The sequence below is a fragment of the Pomacea canaliculata genome, linkage group LG5 (genome assembly GCF_003073045.1).
Source record: "Pomacea canaliculata isolate SZHN2017 linkage group LG5, ASM307304v1, whole genome shotgun sequence".
Classification (NCBI taxonomy): Eukaryota; Metazoa; Mollusca; class Gastropoda; order Architaenioglossa; family Ampullariidae; genus Pomacea; species Pomacea canaliculata.
In genome coordinates, this window is record NC_037594.1 from 3,098,631 (window position 1) to 3,116,990 (window position 18,360).

General features: G+C 39.8%; 3 protein-coding genes across 4 annotated transcripts in view; all 3 read left to right on the top strand.

The window, feature by feature from the left end:
• The window catches only part of LOC112564391 (polypeptide N-acetylgalactosaminyltransferase 16-like), a 57,422-nt gene extending 54,574 nt beyond the window's left edge, over positions 1–2,848 (top strand). The window contains exon 11 of the mRNA XM_025239164.1: positions 307–2,848. Coding sequence (XP_025094949.1) covers positions 307–465 — 159 coding nt within the window. The 3' untranslated portion in view covers positions 466–2,848. The remainder of the gene's footprint in view (positions 1–306) is intronic.
• A 2,620-nt stretch (positions 2,849–5,468) lies between these two features.
• On the top strand, positions 5,469–13,906 carry LOC112564626 (ALX homeobox protein 1-like). Of its 2 annotated transcripts, XM_025239578.1 has the most exons (7): positions 5,469–5,947; positions 7,724–8,050; positions 8,656–8,781; positions 11,879–12,036; positions 12,455–12,542; positions 13,010–13,270; positions 13,418–13,906. In XM_025239578.1, exons 2-7 carry the CDS (start codon positions 7,726–7,728, stop codon positions 13,585–13,587), a joined length of 1,128 nt encoding a protein of 375 aa, XP_025095363.1. In that variant the 5' UTR covers positions 5,469–5,947; positions 7,724–7,725; the 3' UTR covers positions 13,588–13,906. The 2 variants fall into 2 exon arrangements, with proteins under 2 accessions (XP_025095363.1, XP_025095364.1); XM_025239579.1 differs by lacking the exon at positions 5,469–5,947 and having other exon boundaries at positions 7,644–8,050.
• A 716-nt stretch (positions 13,907–14,622) lies between these two features.
• On the top strand, positions 14,623–18,159 carry LOC112565056 (enkurin-like). The gene is made up of 4 exons (XM_025240301.1): positions 14,623–14,797; positions 16,015–16,160; positions 16,639–16,868; positions 17,270–18,159. The coding sequence occupies exons 1-4, from the start codon at positions 14,736–14,738 to the stop codon at positions 17,585–17,587; spliced, it is 756 nt and encodes a 251-aa protein (XP_025096086.1). The 5' UTR covers positions 14,623–14,735; the 3' UTR covers positions 17,588–18,159.
• The last annotated feature ends 201 nt before the right edge of the window (positions 18,160–18,360 follow it).

The window sequence follows — 18,360 nt, forward strand, 5'->3', positions numbered from 1 at the left end:
TGGTGACTTTAAGTACAAAAATGAGCTGTAGCAAGCAAGGCAGAGACAGACAGAAAAAAGAGGAAAAGAAAAACTTTTGAAAAAAAGCATAGGCTTTTAAAGAAGCTGTTCTCATGGAAGGATCTTTTGTGTTTTTTCTGCTTTAATCATACTTAAAATTATGGGCGAGAGCAAAATAGCTGTTAATTTGATAAAAGCAGATATCAACATTTCGTGAAAAGTGAAAGTGCCGCGTGCACAACTTCAAAACCATGTTTTCTGTTTTTAGTTGACAGAGGGATTTTTCTCTTTTGTGTCACTTTTCAGGACGGGCAGCTGCGGTTGGACAAGACCGGTCTGTGTGTGACTTCGGTGGATAATGAGTTCGTACGACTTGCCCCATGTGTGAGTGGCTCGTTTTTTCAGTTGTGGGAAGCATCCTTCACCTTTTCCTGGCTCTCTTCAGCGGCCATTCCAGATGGGTAAACAAAGCTGTGTTGACAGGAACTTGCGTGACCAAACCTCTAGCTTTCAGCTGGACTTGTTGAAGATTCTGGAGAGCTGAAGGACTTTTCTTCGTCTCCGGAAGACAGGCGGTCTTCCGTGCAAGCATGAACGAGTTGTCTAACTTGCGTAAGGGTTGCTTTAGGCGAGTAACCGGCCTTTGATTCCAACGTTTGTTGCCGTGCGCAAGAGCAACAGTCGTTACTCAAGACATTACCAGCATCAAGAACTCAGACACTGGAACCTCCGTTCAGAACTAACAACAAGCGTCTCAGATATTTCCTCTGTTCTGTCATCACTCGAAGACGACGAAAGGGTCGATGAAAATGTTCACTGGACAACAATGAGAGACGGGTCACTGTGTAAGGACCATGGGGCCTTCTAGAGTCGATACATCAGCAAACGGTCGAGAGATCATACCCTAGTCTTTCAAACATGAGCCTTTGAGGGGACGTGCAATAAGACAGGCACCGAGATTCTACAAGAAACGACCAGAACAGCCAATGGACGGAAACGAGGCGTCTAGCCATGAAGTAGACAATCACACGTCACGTGACATGAGTGACAGACTTTCAGCTGCATTCAGTCGGACTTGTGACGTTATTTACTCCGTGGCCTTGACCTGCTCACCTTCTGCTATTACGTCATCGTCGGTTAATGTTTAAGTCTTCCATGACCATTGGAACGCAAGGCGACGCGCGAAGCTACTCTGTCCTTACTACACGTGCAGCTGTGGGACTTTCAGGAAGCACCGACCACCTGTAGTCACTGGCGCTCATCAATAAATATTTTATTTTTGAAATCTCATTTTTTCAGTTGCCAGAGGTGGGACCTAATCTGCGTCCAATCTACGAAACGGATAGAAAACCTGGAATCCAGAATACCATTTTTTTGTATCAAGTGTTAATAAGAAAATCACAGGGTGAATACTTTTCGAGAGAGAAAAAATAAACTTCAGACTTTCAAAAAAAGAAACCCCACAAAACACGTAGCATAGAAATTACTAGACAATAGCTAGAGGCAAAGTGAAAGTAGAAATTAATAAACAATATTTTTTATGGTTCATTGACATATATTACTTAGGATTGGACTATAACAGTGATTTTGAGCTATAACAGAAATATAGATTGCATAGGATTGAACTATAACGCTTTTGACTTAATTGAATGAAAAATCTTTTCTTAAAAACTGAGAGATCACTGCAGTCTAATGAGATTCTGTACAGACTAAAGTGATTTAAGGGCAACACTCTTGCACAGTATTTGCTCAGAATAAACTTTCCTGAGGGGCAGCTTGTAGTTCTCACACACAATCCGAATCATCGTGACAAGTGATGCACATCAACCCTCGTTAAATCCTCGTTCTAGTCTTTTAGTGTTTCGATCAGGCACCCATCGTGAACTTGGCGATAAGAGATGAAAATGATGGTGACTGAGATAACGAGAAAACAGGTGCCGGTATTCTCATACTATGTATTTGCAAGTGTGTTCGTATGTCGATGATTTGTGTGCGTGCGTGCGCTGTGAATACCTACGGTTGCTTTAGTTTCGTTTGTCACCAAGCTGTTAATGTCAAACAAGAGATTGGTTTATTTCAAGCGAAGACATCACGGTGGATGGTGAAATAAAGGGGAACAAATGAAGAAATTTCAACAGGGTAGGTAGGAGATCAAGTTTACAGCTCCCACAAACATTGTGTCCTGCAGCCACTCGTATGGGTTGGATGGACCATTGTCAACACCTGGCCAACAAAAGCAATCACGAGGGGGAGTCACTTGGCAAAGTCGAAGCTGCTTCTCTGAAAATGTATGGAAATCTAGAACTGGTTAGTGGAATGACATAGTATGTCTGTGGTGAAAATGAAGCCCATCAAACCATGAGCTTGTCCGCTCCACCTTGCTGCAGTTATCCCAGAACGAGGGAAAGACACGTGTGATATTTAGTCTGAGGATGAGCTCTTCACTGTCGTGCTGCTCCTTCAGTTTTTCCACTTTCTTTAGTCACCATACTCATGAACTATGTGGTGAAGGTGCCATAAGAGAAAGAGAGAGAAAGAAAGAGAGAAAGAGGGAGATAGCGAGAAAGACACAGAGAAAGAATGAAAGAGAGAAAGGCAGGGAGATCAAGAGAGAAAGAAAGAGAGAAAGGAAGAGAGAGAGAGTAGTGTCTTTGGGTCAAATGCAAAGTATGTTTTCATGTGAGAAGTAATTTGGACTATGCATCATTAGTCAGGCACCGTTCCATTGTTGTCACCATTCGTCCGTGCGTCTGCGTGCATTTTCACGCGGAATTGTTTGGACGGTTCGTGCATGTTCTGAACTGCTGATATTGTTTTTCAACTCTAACAATAAATAGTTTGAAGCCAAGTGTTGACTTGTGTTTGTTGAGACTGTATGGCTCGCAAGAATAAGACAGCAAGAGATATAAACAAACGATAAAGGTTAGAAAGGGAGAATAAAAGAATGAACACATTATAAAAAAGAAAAAAACTAAAGATAAAAAAGTAAACGGAAGATAAAAATAATCAATGAGTTAAAAAAGGAAAAAATTTGAACAAAAGGAGCAAACAACAAAAGAAAAAGCATAAAAATAAAAGAATGAAAGAAAGATTTCACGATGATAAAATAAACAAACAAAAAATAAATGAAAGCTGAAAGCTATAAAAACACTACAAACAAGACAAAAAAGGTAAAAATTAATGAATGATAAACGATAAAAAAAAAAAAAGCAAAAGAAAGAAGAGAAGAAAACTATAAATTAATAAATGAAAGAGGAAGTAGGGGAAAAGGCAGAACAGACAGATCGACCAGGGAAACCAACAGAAAATTCTCAGACAAAATAATGTACAACAGGAACATTTTGACTATCCACCTTTCCAGCTATCCACACTTTAGGTCGCCATCTAAGATGATACTCATCCCACAGAACCTTGTGACTTGGCGGAAGACAGGACAGTTGAAGCAGAACTTCAATTTGAAATTACTCTGGTGTCAATCATCTATCTAGGAAAAAGAAATCACATTTTTGTAAATAAAAGTCAATTTTTGTTCACTGTCAGAATAACGAAAAATATTTCTTGAAATGACGGGGGAATCATAAAAGTAATCAACTTTACTGTTCCTACATTTGATGAGTTAGCTAGGTCTGAAACTCCTCCCTCCACCATCAGTTTCCATGACAACAGCTGTCACAGGTATCATAATCTGATGTCTTGAAGATTGAATATAGAGATTATGAAATTATGAAAATTTTACCGGTTTTGTTAAAGACCAGCATACTAAATTTCCCCCTTGATTACCTATCTCTCCATCCCATTCTTGAGTAGTCCTCTTCGTACCTGTGGTGGTACATAAGGTCCACTAGAGACATCCAATTGTTTCTGTCAGCAACAAGTTTAGCCATGCTATTCCAGGACATTTTCTGGTTCTTTGGCTCTCTCTACAGACCATGCTTCCTCTTGCCATCAGCTGTCCAATGAAGGTCTGTTTTGTGTGATGCCTCTGGTTTCATTCTGCACACATACCCTAGTCATTTCAATCTTTTTTTCTGGGTTTTGGATGTCAGATTTGTGCAGCTGGCTGTTGTACGGATTTCTTTTGTTAGTAATAGTGTTCGGCCAAAATATCGTGAACCTTTTCCTCAGATATTTGGTTTGAAAGATCCCAAGTTTCTGTCTGATTTTTGCTGATATCTTCCGGCTCTCACTTTCACAGAGTGAGACCGAAAGCACATTGCTTCTGTAGATTCTTAATTTTGTATTCCTCCTTAGAGCTTTGCACTCAGAAATTTCTTTTAACATGGAAAAGGCTTGATTTGCTTTGATGATTATATTCTTCAGCTCCTTCTCTATATCTTCATTTGTTGTTACTAGGCTGCCTATTTTTGATGCTGTTTTGGTCAGATTGATGATCTTTTTCTGTGCATCTTTGTGCTGGATAGAAAGGTAACAATGCCATCAGCTTAATCTATGTCTTCTAGTAAAGATGTAAGTGTTCAACGGATTCCTCTTTGTTTCATGAGCCAGTCCATGTCCAGTATAAATAGAAACGGTGAGAGAAATCATCCCTGTTTGACACCAGTCGTAATGTTGAAGTTGTCCGTTAGCTTGTTGTTGCTACAAATCACGTGACAGAGAAAGTTTGTATATAGTGATTTTATTACATTTACTATTTTTGTGTAGCATCCTCATACTCTTCCATTATTTTTGTTGAAACCCTCTTGGCAAAGGTTTTAGCAACAGCCTCACACGCAGTAATCAAAGGGCGCAGCTGACAGCCAGCTTCAGGACTAACTTCTACTGACGTCAGGGAAGTTGCAGGGAGGAGAAGCTGTGCAAGATTTCTGGGCAGGAAGACCGCCAACATACGCGGCACGACATTCCCCGTCACGCTGCGAAGAAAACTAGGTGGCGCTGGCTTTCCGAATCATCGATCGCCAAGGATGAAGGAAAGTTCCAGAACTTTTTCGTTACACGAAATTTAATTCCTTAAGGGTAACGTAAACTAAAAGCAAGGAGGAAACCATGAGACAGACAGACAGACAGACAGACAGACAGACAGACAGACAGACAGACAGACAGAGAAACACGTAGGGAAATCAACAAGTGAAACTTTTGTCCTGATGACATTGTCATCGTTTTTTCATTGCTGCCTGTTACTTTTCGTTGATGACGAGCAGTCGCTCTTTTGACGATGGTCGTTTTAGTTTATAGTCTGAATGTCGTAGAACATCCAGATGCCTTTATTATTTAATGCGCTGATAATCTGAACCTTGAGTGCGTGTGTGTGTGTATACGATGGATGGTGGGTATATCAGACACATGATCTTTCCAAGGCATTGAATGTACACGACACCAACATGTCCACGAAGACCGATTCACCTTGCTGTTCGGTGTATGAATAGCTACTGCACTCTTTTTACACGAAACACCTACATTTGAAGGAATCTACTCTGAGGAAAAATTGTGGTTGAGAAAGAAAAAAAAAACTGTAATCCGGGTGAAGGTTCTTTGAGAACCGTTCATTCAGGGTACACGTGCTCGGTGGATGAGATCCCTAGCGATCTGTCTACCGTCTGCGTTGCCGGGGAAAGTTGAGCAGCATTAACCCCTGGCGAGCTAAAAACTAAAGTCTGTAAGGTTTCTTCTCTCTGCCAGCCAGAGTCCGCGCTTGTAACAGGGGTCAGAAGGTTAATCACATGACCGCCAAATCAAATCCTATTGGTGGGAAATGCGCATGCAGAGAGAATGGAACCCTTACAAGTGCCGGTAATGGCCAATATTAAATCTGGCGCCGCGCCGACTGGACATCCACAGCCCAGGCGACATCCAAATTACATTTACCAACCACCGCCAGCACGCCACGGCGTCCAGCAACCTCCAAGACGACGACGACGACTACAACAACAACAACCCGTGTCGTAGCCTTGCGTCAAGCCGTCTACAGAAGCGCCGCTGGGAGTCAAGTGTAGGTGCCTAATATCTTAATCTGCAGATTAACCATTGTTGATGCCATTTTATTCTTCTCTCTCGCGCTCTGCTTGTCTTTGAGTCATAAACAAGTCTCATGCTGTGAATATTCCTTTCTTCGCCATATGCAAAATCGCATAAAAATAGTTTTAAAAACAACAAAGTCATTAACGACTGGTAAAAAATATTTTTGGAACTTTTTCTGTTTGACTCTTCTATGTCATTATTATTTTTAAAAAAATTTTCATTTTCTTCGTCAATCTCAGAATTTCTTAACGCAAATACAGACTTGAAAACTGCTTGGAGGTCGAGAACAGAAATCCTCAATTGTCTGAAGAGAAATTTAAACAAATTAATGTCACTAACAATTTTTTGCAGACAACCAAAATATCATACTTGAAATCCTATGTGTATTTATTTAATTTGTTAATCAAACCTGTTAGCTGCATCCGATTTTAATTTATTATTTTCTTAGTTTAAATTCCAAATACATGATATCATCAGTCGCTGCTCGCGAACGCGATGTTTCTCGTGAAGGTGGGGTGGGAGACATGAAAGAATAAATGAAATAAATTGAAGAATGAGATTGTAGAGGAGAAAAATATTTCACTTCAGTTTTTGCATGTGCATTAAGATTTCGGACTGAAGGAGCTTTTGCAGTTATACACAGTTATAACAATTTAACTGTGTTTATTTATTCTTGTGGAAATGAAGCGTCACCAGAGGTCAATGCGATGTCAGTCATACCCCTTCTCTTCATCCACACACGTACACATACCCGTTCCACCTTCACTTACACAAAAAATCCACACACACACACACACACAAACACTACGCGCGCACGTACATAATTACATCTTTCTTTACTTAGCTTTTTAGTAATTATTACAATATTAAACCTATAAATAATAATGCGAAAGCAATTGGTTCTCAGTTGGCCATGTGTATTCCTCTGCCATAATCAGACTAATATTGTAAATATAAATTCTTACATAAATTCTTAATTACCTTAATTGATCTCTATATCACAATTAGTGGCACTATAAATATCACGGTAAAAAGAAGTATTCAACTAAGTCATCGAATTCAATAGAATGAATGGCACAATGTAAGAAATCCTTACAGCTGGCTTTAGTGCTCAAAACTCACATTGTTTTATAAAGTTAGAATTTGGCCAAAAATATATTTTGGTTTGAGAAAAGAGAGGAAAGATGCAGTGCTATTGTGCAGCTCGGATGTGTGTAACTAAGAACTGTAAGTACATTTGTCCAACAAACAATTCCGAAAACTGCCCCTTCCTGCAAACCGTTCCTCCAATTTCTCCTCCCACTCAAAGCATTACAATTTCTTCCCTGGGATTTAATCTCCCTTGTCCAGGAGTTATCTAATGAACGGAAGAAAGACTATTGGTTGTGCCTCTCTGAACATAAAGATCTGAGACCTGATGAAACTGTCGGAAGGAACTTGAATATAAAGAGATTTGGAGGATCATGAAGGATATTGTACAAACTCTAGTTTCCCACCCTTAGACATAAATGGAACTCAGATGTTAATGCCTTACTCTCACATTTTCACAGCAGTCAGTTTGAGCTTCCTGCTGAATTTGGGGCTAAAGAGGAGAAGATCAAGCCTTCTGACAGCAGTAAAAATGCTAATGGGGCTGAGTAGTCTCTTCAGCCTTAGGAAGATGTCTTGTGGATGACCTTTCTGACATGTTTTTGTATGACATTTTAATATGACATTTCTGGATAGCTCTCTCTGATAACCTTTTTAGACATGGACCGCGCTCTGGACAGGTTCCTCATGGAGCAGAGCCGAGCAGACGACCCTCCACCACCCCACCCCCATGCCAACCTCCACAACCACCACCATCATCACAGCATCACCCCGCCCACACCCCCAGGCCGCTATGGCCTCTCCCTCGGGACCTTGCCCTCGAACCCGGAGGCATCTGACCTTGACCTGCGATACCTTCCCCCGCCTCCTTCTCACTACAGCTTCAGCGGCCTGCTGGCGACGCCTCTGTCTCAACAGCTGGTGTCTACAAACTCACCAAGGGACGATCTCCACACCGGCTCAGCGGACCAAGAAAAGTTTTCAGGTGTGTATGCTACAGACATTGATCCTCATCCTCCTCCTCCTGTTCCTCCTGCTCCTCATCATCCTCATCATCTCTAAGATTTGTTAAAGTTTACCTCAAACGCGCCCTCTCCTCAGCTCTTCTACTACCCCGTCCACAACTTATCCACCCCAACCGGCTAAGATGGACGAAATGCCATTGTGTATCTCTGTTTTCCTGGAGATTTGTACACATTGGCCACAATTTACATGGCGTCTTGATGCTAGTTCATGGCTTCCCCGGTGAGCAAACACTGATTTTTTTTCTGACACTCCTGAGATAAAACTTCATGCCAGCTGTCAATTCCCTCTCAGTTGTCACAGAAGGACCACCTCTGGAAACGGAATGGACGATACACATATATTTTTTAACTTTGTATAGTATTTTCAGTACCTCCTTACTTGACAACAGCATGTCATAGCACGGTAAAGGAAACAGTTTCGATGAAAATATCAGCATCAGATGGGTGAGAACCCGGAGTGCTCCTGTGCTAATTCTATTTATCCTAATTTATGGTAATTTATGGATATGGTATAAGTTGGCAGCAAACCTCTCGATCCTCGCTTTGTTTCTCTTTCTTCAAACAGAGTTCCCATCAACACCATGTGTAACACAGACTCAGCCCTCCACCAGCGTACCCAGTTCTATGGTCGTGTCCACCCAGGGTACTGTAGACGGCGCTCGTACCAGGAATGAAGAACAGTCAGCTGGGGGTAAGGGTCACGAGTAGTCAGGTAGACTAAAGCTAGAGATATTTCCCTACTTACTTGCTGGTGAACGCGTGTATAACACACACACACACCTGCATAAAAGTGTATAGTGTGTAGAAGTGTGTGTCTGTGTGTGTGATTTTATAAAATGAGCCAAGGGAGGATTGTTGGGAGGAGATATCTGATGGCAGAAAAGGCAATGAAAAAGTATAGCCTTTTCATCAGATTTTTGCACAGTTACCAATTATGTGAACACATTTCGACACAATACAACTATTTTTCTTCCGATCCTGACATCGTATTAGGAGCTCGCGATATGGAGCTGTCTGGGCATCGCCACGGTTTCTTTTTTTCTGTGTTTTTGGATGGAGGAGGGGGTAGAAAGGCTTGTCTTGTGTCGCCATCTTGCCCAAACGACGACAGCGCCACCTACCACGTGTCAGTGCGTGCGCCCGGAGCGTGAGGAGGAAACCTCTCACAGGCCGCTGACCAATTAGAAAGAAGCCTTGCAAAGGGAGACCGTCGGCATGCAATTAAAGGGCAGTAATTAGATATGATTGAACCCCTCCCGCCGTCCCTCCCGCTCTTGTTGGCGGCCCTTGTGTACAGTGTTTTCTCCGCAGCTTCCCGCTCTCGGAAATCTTATTCGAAGTCTGTTTTGTTCATACTCATTTCTTTTTAAAGCCGTCTCTGAAAACAGTGAAAGCAAATTGAGTTGGTATGTCTTTGAAAAGCCAGCAACCGTCTGCATGCATCAGATGGAGGGATACATACGAATAAAAAAAAGCCAAACGTTGTCATGACCGTTTCTACCCCTTCGTTTCCTGTAAAACCGGCAAGACAAGTGTCTACTTTTCTACCATAGAAACTAGCAAAATGAAATTCTACTGCAGAATAAGATAGCAGTAAGAATATTTTTTTAAATATGTATCCTAATTCACATTCAAAGTCAACTCAGAGTATCAAAAACAGGAAAATAGAATAAATTCTCTAAAAACAAACACAAGAATAACTTGTTGTTGATATATATATATATTGTGTCTATGAGCCCCAAGGGAAATGGCAAATAATAAAATTTAAAAAAATCATATTCACAGAGACTAGAAACATACACAGCAATACCTATAGCTATATATATAGCTATGTCTCCTCATCTACACAGCAGTACATATTCTGCCATTTGATAGTTCTGTCTCCTCACAAAAATCATCACAATTAATGGCAGTAAAAAATATACAGACAAACAATTCATTCTTTGAATACAGGGAAATTAAGTTCAATGATCTTTAAACTCCTATATTATGTTATTTACTTACATATTAATTTAAAAAGTTATTATATATATTCCCTACATTACATTATATTGGTTTATTTTGCACTTTATTACACGTTTGACGTGTAGGCTCAATTTAAAAGATTTTGATACAAAGCCATTATTGATTAAGCTAGAAACCTATTCATGGATAATATCCTTAGAAATAAAATGCATGGTTAAAAGTATAATAAGGTTTATTACTGTGTCTGCTAGCATGTTTGAGCTCTGCCAAAAAGAATAAGTTCTTTGCTTAATAATGTAATTGACTTTTTATGTATGGATGCATGGTGTAACTGGTCTATTAGCTCATTCCAAAGTTTCTGAGTAGATTTGCAATCCCCAAAACAATGTTCTACTGTCTTTATATCCTTGATACACAATCAACCCATAGAAGAGCCAACTAGTTTACAAGTAGAAAGGAATATCTGGGATCCGATGCAGTAATCTTTATTTAGAACCATCTAAACTCAGGGGTAGTTTTATATCATAGCAAAAAATTGTTTGCCAATCTAAATAGTCAAAATAATAATTACATTTATAATTTGCCGTGGGCTGTGATGACTTTTGTAAGTGTAATGATTTCACTCTTTGGTTTTCCTTTTCCAATACATGACCATACAACACTATTAAGAGTTTGTACCTTGCTCGCCAGTTATAGCCTCTCTGATGGTATGTATTATTCTTTTGTATAGTAGAAAATTGGTTCCCTTTACTGTTGGATATTTTCTTTAGAATTCTTGAAAGGATATAATGTTCAGTCGCTAGGTTTTTAGCTTCAGTGATATTTACAATATTTGATATACACTATCCTTCCATCTCTAAGTAAACTCCTATTGTAGTGTACAGTGAAACCTCGGTTAACGAAACTTAATCCGTTCTGGAAAGCTGTTCGTTATCCGAAATGTTCGTTATTCGAAAAAAATTTTTCCATAAGAAATAAAGGAAATAGATTTAATTGGTTCCCAGCCCCTGTTGACTCGCTAATATTTGAAAGTTACAGGCTATATAGGTATTTGTTTTAATGAGAACAGTTATAATGCAATAAAAATGGAGTTAAATAAACATAAAAACATTAACGAAAGCATTTAAACATCAGAAAACTTGCCGTTTTGACGGCGTGGTTGGAAGCAGGTGCGGGGAGGAAGGGGTGGAATTACTGCTTGGATTCCCCCTCCATGAGCAGGTGATATTATAAAATCGGGGTGACTTCCTTTTTCTGTAGCTTTGAGGTTGAAGGAAAAATCTTGTCCAGCGTCTGTTCCTTCTGCCTTTTTTGTAAAACTCTTCGGTAATACATCACATATCCGACAGACGCATGCCACCTTCATACTTTGAAATCATTTCCTTTTTCAATTCATTTGTTGGCCGCTTCCTTGTCATTACCTCACTACTATTAATTGCTCTTAATCTTCTTTGGAGCCATTATTGAGGATTATCTTATTAAAATAAAGCACAAAAATCACTAAATAAGAAGGATGCGAACAGATAAGGAACGACTGATCGTAACTGTGTCGCGAGCGCGAATGATGACATGCTGGTCGGTCACGTGTGGTTCACGTGGCTGTTCTTTTATCCGAAATTTTGTTCGCTATCCGAGACAAACTTTTAACGAAATTTTTGTTCGTTAACCGAAATATTCGGTATCCGAGGCGTTCGCTAACCGAGCTTCCACTGTACACAAACACAAACACTGTATATTCAAACACAAAATCTTCTGACGTTTTGGGGAGACAGAATTTTTTTAATGGTGTTTAGTCATATCTTTTTATTTTCTTTCATGGTCAGCGGCCCCAGCTCGGCGAAAACAGCGAAGGTACCGAACTACTTTTTCCAGCGCACAGCTGGAGGAGCTGGAACGCGCGTTTCAACGCACACATTATCCAGATGTATTCTTCCGCGAGGAACTTGCACTGCGAGTGGAGCTCACCGAGGCTCGTGTACAGGTAACTCACTCCAGCACTATAGTTGTACAGGGATAATGTGTGAAGGTGTAGTTGTACATAAATAGTCTGTGAAGGTATAATTATAATACAGGGATAATTTGTGAAGGTGTAGTTGTACAGGGATGATTTGCGAAGATTCTACATGGATAATTTGTAAAGATCCAGTTCTGCGGGGATAATGTGTGAAGATTTAGTTGTACATAAATGGTGTGTGAAGGTATAATTATAATACAAAGATAATTTGTGAAGGTACATGAAAATCAAGCTGTAAAAAAGTCATTAAAATCGGGATTGCTTATAGACATAAACATTAGCATGCAATGTTTTCGAAAGATTGAGTGAATTTCGCCTGAGTGCATGATCCTCCAAAAAGGAGGATAATCGTAGTGTACTTTATTCGTGTGAGTGATGTCACCAGGTGTGGTTCCAAAACCGCCGGGCAAAGTGGCGCAAACAGCAGAAACAACAGCAAGGGAGACAATCCGGCCGAGAAGATCCAGGTCATGGTAAGACGAGAGAACAATTAATAAAAGTGAAAGCGCAATATTTTAGACTAATATCGAAGAATGCAACAGCCAGAGTGTTCAAGTGCGCGTGCTTACCTGCGTGTATCCATTGTCTGTGTGTGTGGGGTGGGTGGGTGCGTGCGTGCCTTTGAATATTTGTGGGTGGACGTGCGCGTGCTTCCTGCGTGCATCTATTCATCTTCACAGTTGAGATGAAGCAAACATTTATCTTGCCAGTTTATATGTCTTATATTGCAATTTTATCCAGTACGAGGGACAAGTTTAATCTTGCCGAGTCTTCTGCAGACTTACTCGACTATTATCTTGGCAGTTTTTTCCATCATGGAAAGTAGGGGATACATATTGCCCTTTGGTCCAATGGTAAAGAAAGAGAGAGAGAGAGAGAGAGCTTGGATCTTATCTTTATTCAAAGACGCTTTCTCTATCTTTGCACTTGTCCTCTGCAGCTCTGCCGGCGACTTCAAAATTACCTCCTCCTTTGCCACCTCCGCTGCCCCCCACCCCACCAGCTTCCTCTCCGCAAGTTGGGTGTCCATCATCAGCCGGAGCCCCCTCCCTCCCTCTTCCTGGGGTCTACTTCCATGGTAACCTGAGTATGGACTGGACGGCACCCAACATGGCGCAGTCATCGTTAATGACGTCATTACTGACAGGGAAGAACGCTGCCCGCTGCTGCGTCACTCAGTCAAAGGCCGTGTGTCCTGGAGGTTAGCGTGCGTGAGAGCGTGCACGTGCGTGAGAGAGTGAGTGAAGGCATAAATAAAATGCGACAGACAACTCGAGATGTGATCGCCCACACACACACATATAACCATAATTGTCTGTTGGACACCTTCTGTCTTGTTGTGAACCAGATTTTTCGGACCGTGGGGTTGGCGCCGCGCCAGACAGCTTCCAAGCCTTTCACACAACCAGCTGCCACACAGACGGTCTCCTAGCAACGCAGGGCGACGCACGAGCGAGCAGCATCGCCACGCTTCGTATGAAAGCTAAGGAGCACAGCGACGCCATCGCCACGATATAGTTCCTGGGTGACGTCACAAGAGTACTGCTGGTCGAAAAGTCGAACACATTTCGAACAAAAAGACTGGCTTAATGTGGTGATGGTGAACAGCAGTCGCTCAGTATCCATCAGGTCGTGATGGACGCCGACCAAAGCATTGCATGGTGTATGAGCACATCGCCTTCAGGACTGATTCCGTCAATAAACTGTTATCTGCGGAACCATACCTGTGCGAAATTTTTGTGGTGAATATTACGTGTAGTCATGTAGAGCTGTATAAAGGTCGTCTAAAAACTAACTTACCAACACATCTACACCATCACAGTCACCATCAATTAAAAAACTCAAACTGATGAGCGCTTATGTGTGCTTGTGTATATGCATGTGCGTGCGCGCGAGCGTGTGTGTATGTGTAAGTGAGAGAGAGAGACATGACAAAATGATAAATATTTATGCAGGTAACAAAATAAGCAAAACTATGCTTTTTTTAACATCTAGCCCTCGATCTAACGAAAGCGAACTGAAGCACTGCTTAACTATAAAACAAAGGCATTAGAGAGGGAAAATCAGAATATGTACAAAGATATGTACAAAGGAGATGTCGTCTAATTTGACAGGGATTTTTGACTACTGAATAAGTAACATCTAGTTCATGAACATTTTTTCCTTGTGAACAGTGGGTGTTTACGTTGGATGGAAGGTCTCTACAAGTGATCAAAGGCTTTGATACAGATATTTTACAACCCTTGAACTAGACTGGTATGGACTAAATTCCGTTTGCTGGAGGTGTGAAGGAAGGCTGTTCCGTAGAACCCTACCTGAATATTTCAGGCTCGTGTTAAGTCGATTCTCTCTCTCTCTCACACACACAGAAAAGAAGAAGTTGTTATTTGTGAGATTTTTTAATAATATTGCGAAGCTTTAACACCCCAGAAAGCTTTCTTGGTTGCAAGGTTGTCATAACAAAATAGGTAATGCCAGGGGACTGAACTCAATAAGAAGTAGGTGATAAGCTACTGGGAGGGAGTGCTCTCCCCTGACGTTGTCACTAGCAACACCAACACAGTGACATAGCAACGCGGTCTGGCGGACATCTTGGAAAGAGCACTGCACAATCAGTGTTGTGTTGACGCCTAAAGGGAATACTGGCCACATTCTGACAGGCAGCGATGGAAGACTCTATTTACGCACTTCTCCCTCAGGAGGAGATAAAGGAGGAGAAGCAAAAAAGGTAAGAGAGTCTACAACACATTACTGACATTCGTTGTTTCAAGTGTCATTTTGCATCCAAAGGCTGATTAGCATCAAATTTTCAAATGGTAGTTCCTGAATGGTATAAGTTTGAAACACAAATGAATTAAATTAGTACGATAAAGATCTTTACATACTTAACATTGGACTTGGATATTTGGCTTCTGGCATGTCGCATTTTAATTCGGCTGTTGTATAAGGAAATCATATATTGACGAAATATATCCATGTTTTCCAGACAAAGTTATCATAAAAGTGTGACCTATAAATATTAGATAAACCACTATTTTAATATACCGATCACGATTAATTGATAGCTAAATACAAATTATATTATGTGTTTAAGATATACTATTTCCTTATTTTCCAAATTTATGTAATGTCTCTCACATGAACCCCACATATCCACCCCACTTGCAGGGATTTGATAAATTGTGACATCTTAATATCAATAAACGCATAAAATATCCACCATCTCCATTAGTTTCATGAGAACTTTTTACATTCTGAGCATATGGACAATATAATGGTCAATTTTCTAACCCTTTCATTCACATTTTTGTCTGTTCATTTGTCGTCAGTAGTTGTGTTACACTCTGTTGACTAAGCTGCCTGCTCATCTTCCTCTGCAGATTTATGACATTCTCTATCCTTTCTGTTTGTTCCCTGATTCTTCTAATTGTCTTTCATGTTTGTCTTTTATTACTTGTCTGCACAGTTGTTGCTTCTTTTGTCCTTGTATGCTATGTCCCCTTCTCGAGCACTGAGAGCATGCTCTTTCATGATAACTCATGAGAAACAAATATAACAAAAAATATAAATATATAACAAAGTAACATATGTGTGCAATGTATACCATTAGTAAAATGCCATGTCTAAAATTACACCACAGACAACATAATCTCAAAGACACTTGGATTAATTTGTTATAATGCCTGCAATTTGACAACAGCATGCCTCGGAATTCATCATAGATAAAATAACATTGTACGTTAAATCTTGCTTGCAGATGATTGCAGCATAGGCTCTTGCACTGCTTTATTTGTTTGTTCTTCCATCATTTATTTTCCTGTATAATAATATCAGCTCTTCTTGCATCTGAGAAAGATAAGATACAATGAACAAGCTGATTGCAGTTTGGGGAATGGCCAAATATTTGCAAGGACAACAAATTAAAACATGATTTTACTTGAACAGATATACCTCGAAATTTAGACACATGGTAAAGGAGGAATATACAAGTGGCCGTGGCAAGTACCGCACTATGGGGCTAGCCAAGGAACCAGTGCCTTCAACAGATGATTTTTTGAAGAAGCATGAGAAAGAGCCGGTCTTGCCTACAAGTGAGTCTTATATCACCTGGAGGTGATTTGAATGTTTTTTTAGTGAGTGCATATTTTATATTGCTATATGGATGTCTAGTGCATGCATAGCTAAAGCAAGAAAAAGTTTTTCATGAGCAGATGCTTTAATTTAATTTGAAATGACAGCTTCATCAGGTACAGCACATTAAAGGATAACTGGACTTGTTTTGATAGTTAGTTTTAGACAGGAAGAATGGAGAAGAAAACTTCCAGATAACCACTTGAGGCCACAGATTGCACAAATAAATCTGATACATATTTAGTTATAGCAATATGTGGAGGTGGCTATTTTGTCTGCACATGGTCTTACTAGGAAGTATAAATCTGTATCAATCCCCCAAAAAAGCTTCTAGATGCTTTTAAAAGAAAATAATACTAATTTAAAATAAAAGGAAAGGGAAAAGCAATAATTATTTTAGTCATACACTCATTACGTTTGCTTGAATATCTTTAACAGAGGAACCTTTTAAGTATCCTGATGAAGACTTCCGACGGCCACCAGTTCCAAAAGTGAATGACAAACCTCTGATGGGCCTTAAAACCACGAAAAACTTTATCACCACAAATGCAGTGGAGGCAATTACAGCAGTTCCCAGCAAACCAAAGAAGAAATTTGTAGATACACGTCATGGAGATGCCCACAATCTTGTGCCTTCAGGCCTGGAACCAGTCTATGTCCACAAGAAGGTTGTGTGTGTGTGCGTGCGTGCATACGCATGTATAGAAATAATTTGATCACTTCAAACTTCACTTCACTTTAAACTAAACACTTTAGTCTTATCACTGGAACATTCTACAGCGTATACCTTTGACAACTTTAGGTTTATTTGTGCAATCTTAACTTATCTTAATTATACAATAATACTATATAAATGATGCTATTTGTTGTTCTCTGATATTATTTACAATCAGGGATGCATTTTGAAGAAGGATACATTAAGTTCTATTAAGAAATCAAATTTATGATGAATTTGTATGCAATAAGTATTTTCTAATAAACCATACAAGAACCATTTATCAAAATTATATTTTTTATAATTTCTTGTGAAATATTGCAAGTTCTGCATGTGAATACTTATTTCTTGTAGGAATATGGAGAAGTACCAGTCTACCTGGATAAGCGAAAGAAAGAGATGAAAAGGGCACAGGAAGAATATGATGCTTACATTGCTGAATATTACCAACGTGGTGCCTTGCGGAGGTTAACTCAAGAGGAAATGCAAACCATTATCAATGGTCTGAAGGCTAACTGGGAGCACATCTACACACAGTACCAGAGCCTCTCAGTTGTCACAGACACCACTCCCAAGAAGAATCGCAAGGAGCGAATGGAAGGACAAATGAAGCAGCTGGAAAAGGACATTGAACTATTTGAAAAGCACCCAGTAATTTACATTGCCAACTAGACAAGTCGTTCTATTATCTAGCTTTGACAAGGTCTTGATTCGACTCCCTTTCTGAGACAAGTCATTTGTGATAGTTAAGGGAGGCAAACAGTGTTGAGGGACCTTTCATGTGGCATGGAGTTTGTATGAGGAATATGGATTGTGAGAATGGATTTTTCATGGTTTTTGCAGACATGAAAGGAATTTGAGGTTCCTAATAATCTGGAAATCATCTTAAGCACACCTACCATTTCTACTGGAGTATTAGTACTTTGCTAACATTGTCTGTCACAAAGATGTGTAGCTAAGGTCAACAACAAAACTTTAGTCCCAAGAGTAGCTCATAAATATATATTTTATTTACTCTTGTGTGTAAAAGAAGAACAAAAGGAGAGATGATTATCTTATACATATCATTGTTAAAGTTTTTTTTATACAAAACTCTTTTAAATAAATCTCATGTTCATTTTGCATAACACAGGTAATTTTGTAGGTGAACTGCGAGAAATATTTCCGTCTTTGTCACATAAGAAAGAAATATTACGATTTTGTAAACTTGTACAACCTTATTTCCAGTAAAGTTAGCTACACTACTCGTCATTATGTTTTTTCTTGAACCATATGTGAAAGTCATGGAAAGTTTTGTTTACATAAACACCTATTTGCTGTTTTGCTGCATTTTTCCTTTCATCTCTTTCTCTATATATATATATTTTGCTTACTGACACTTTTCTGTTTACTCCATATAAATAAGGAGTATTTTGCTGTTTATGGTGCAAAGTATGCATATTATT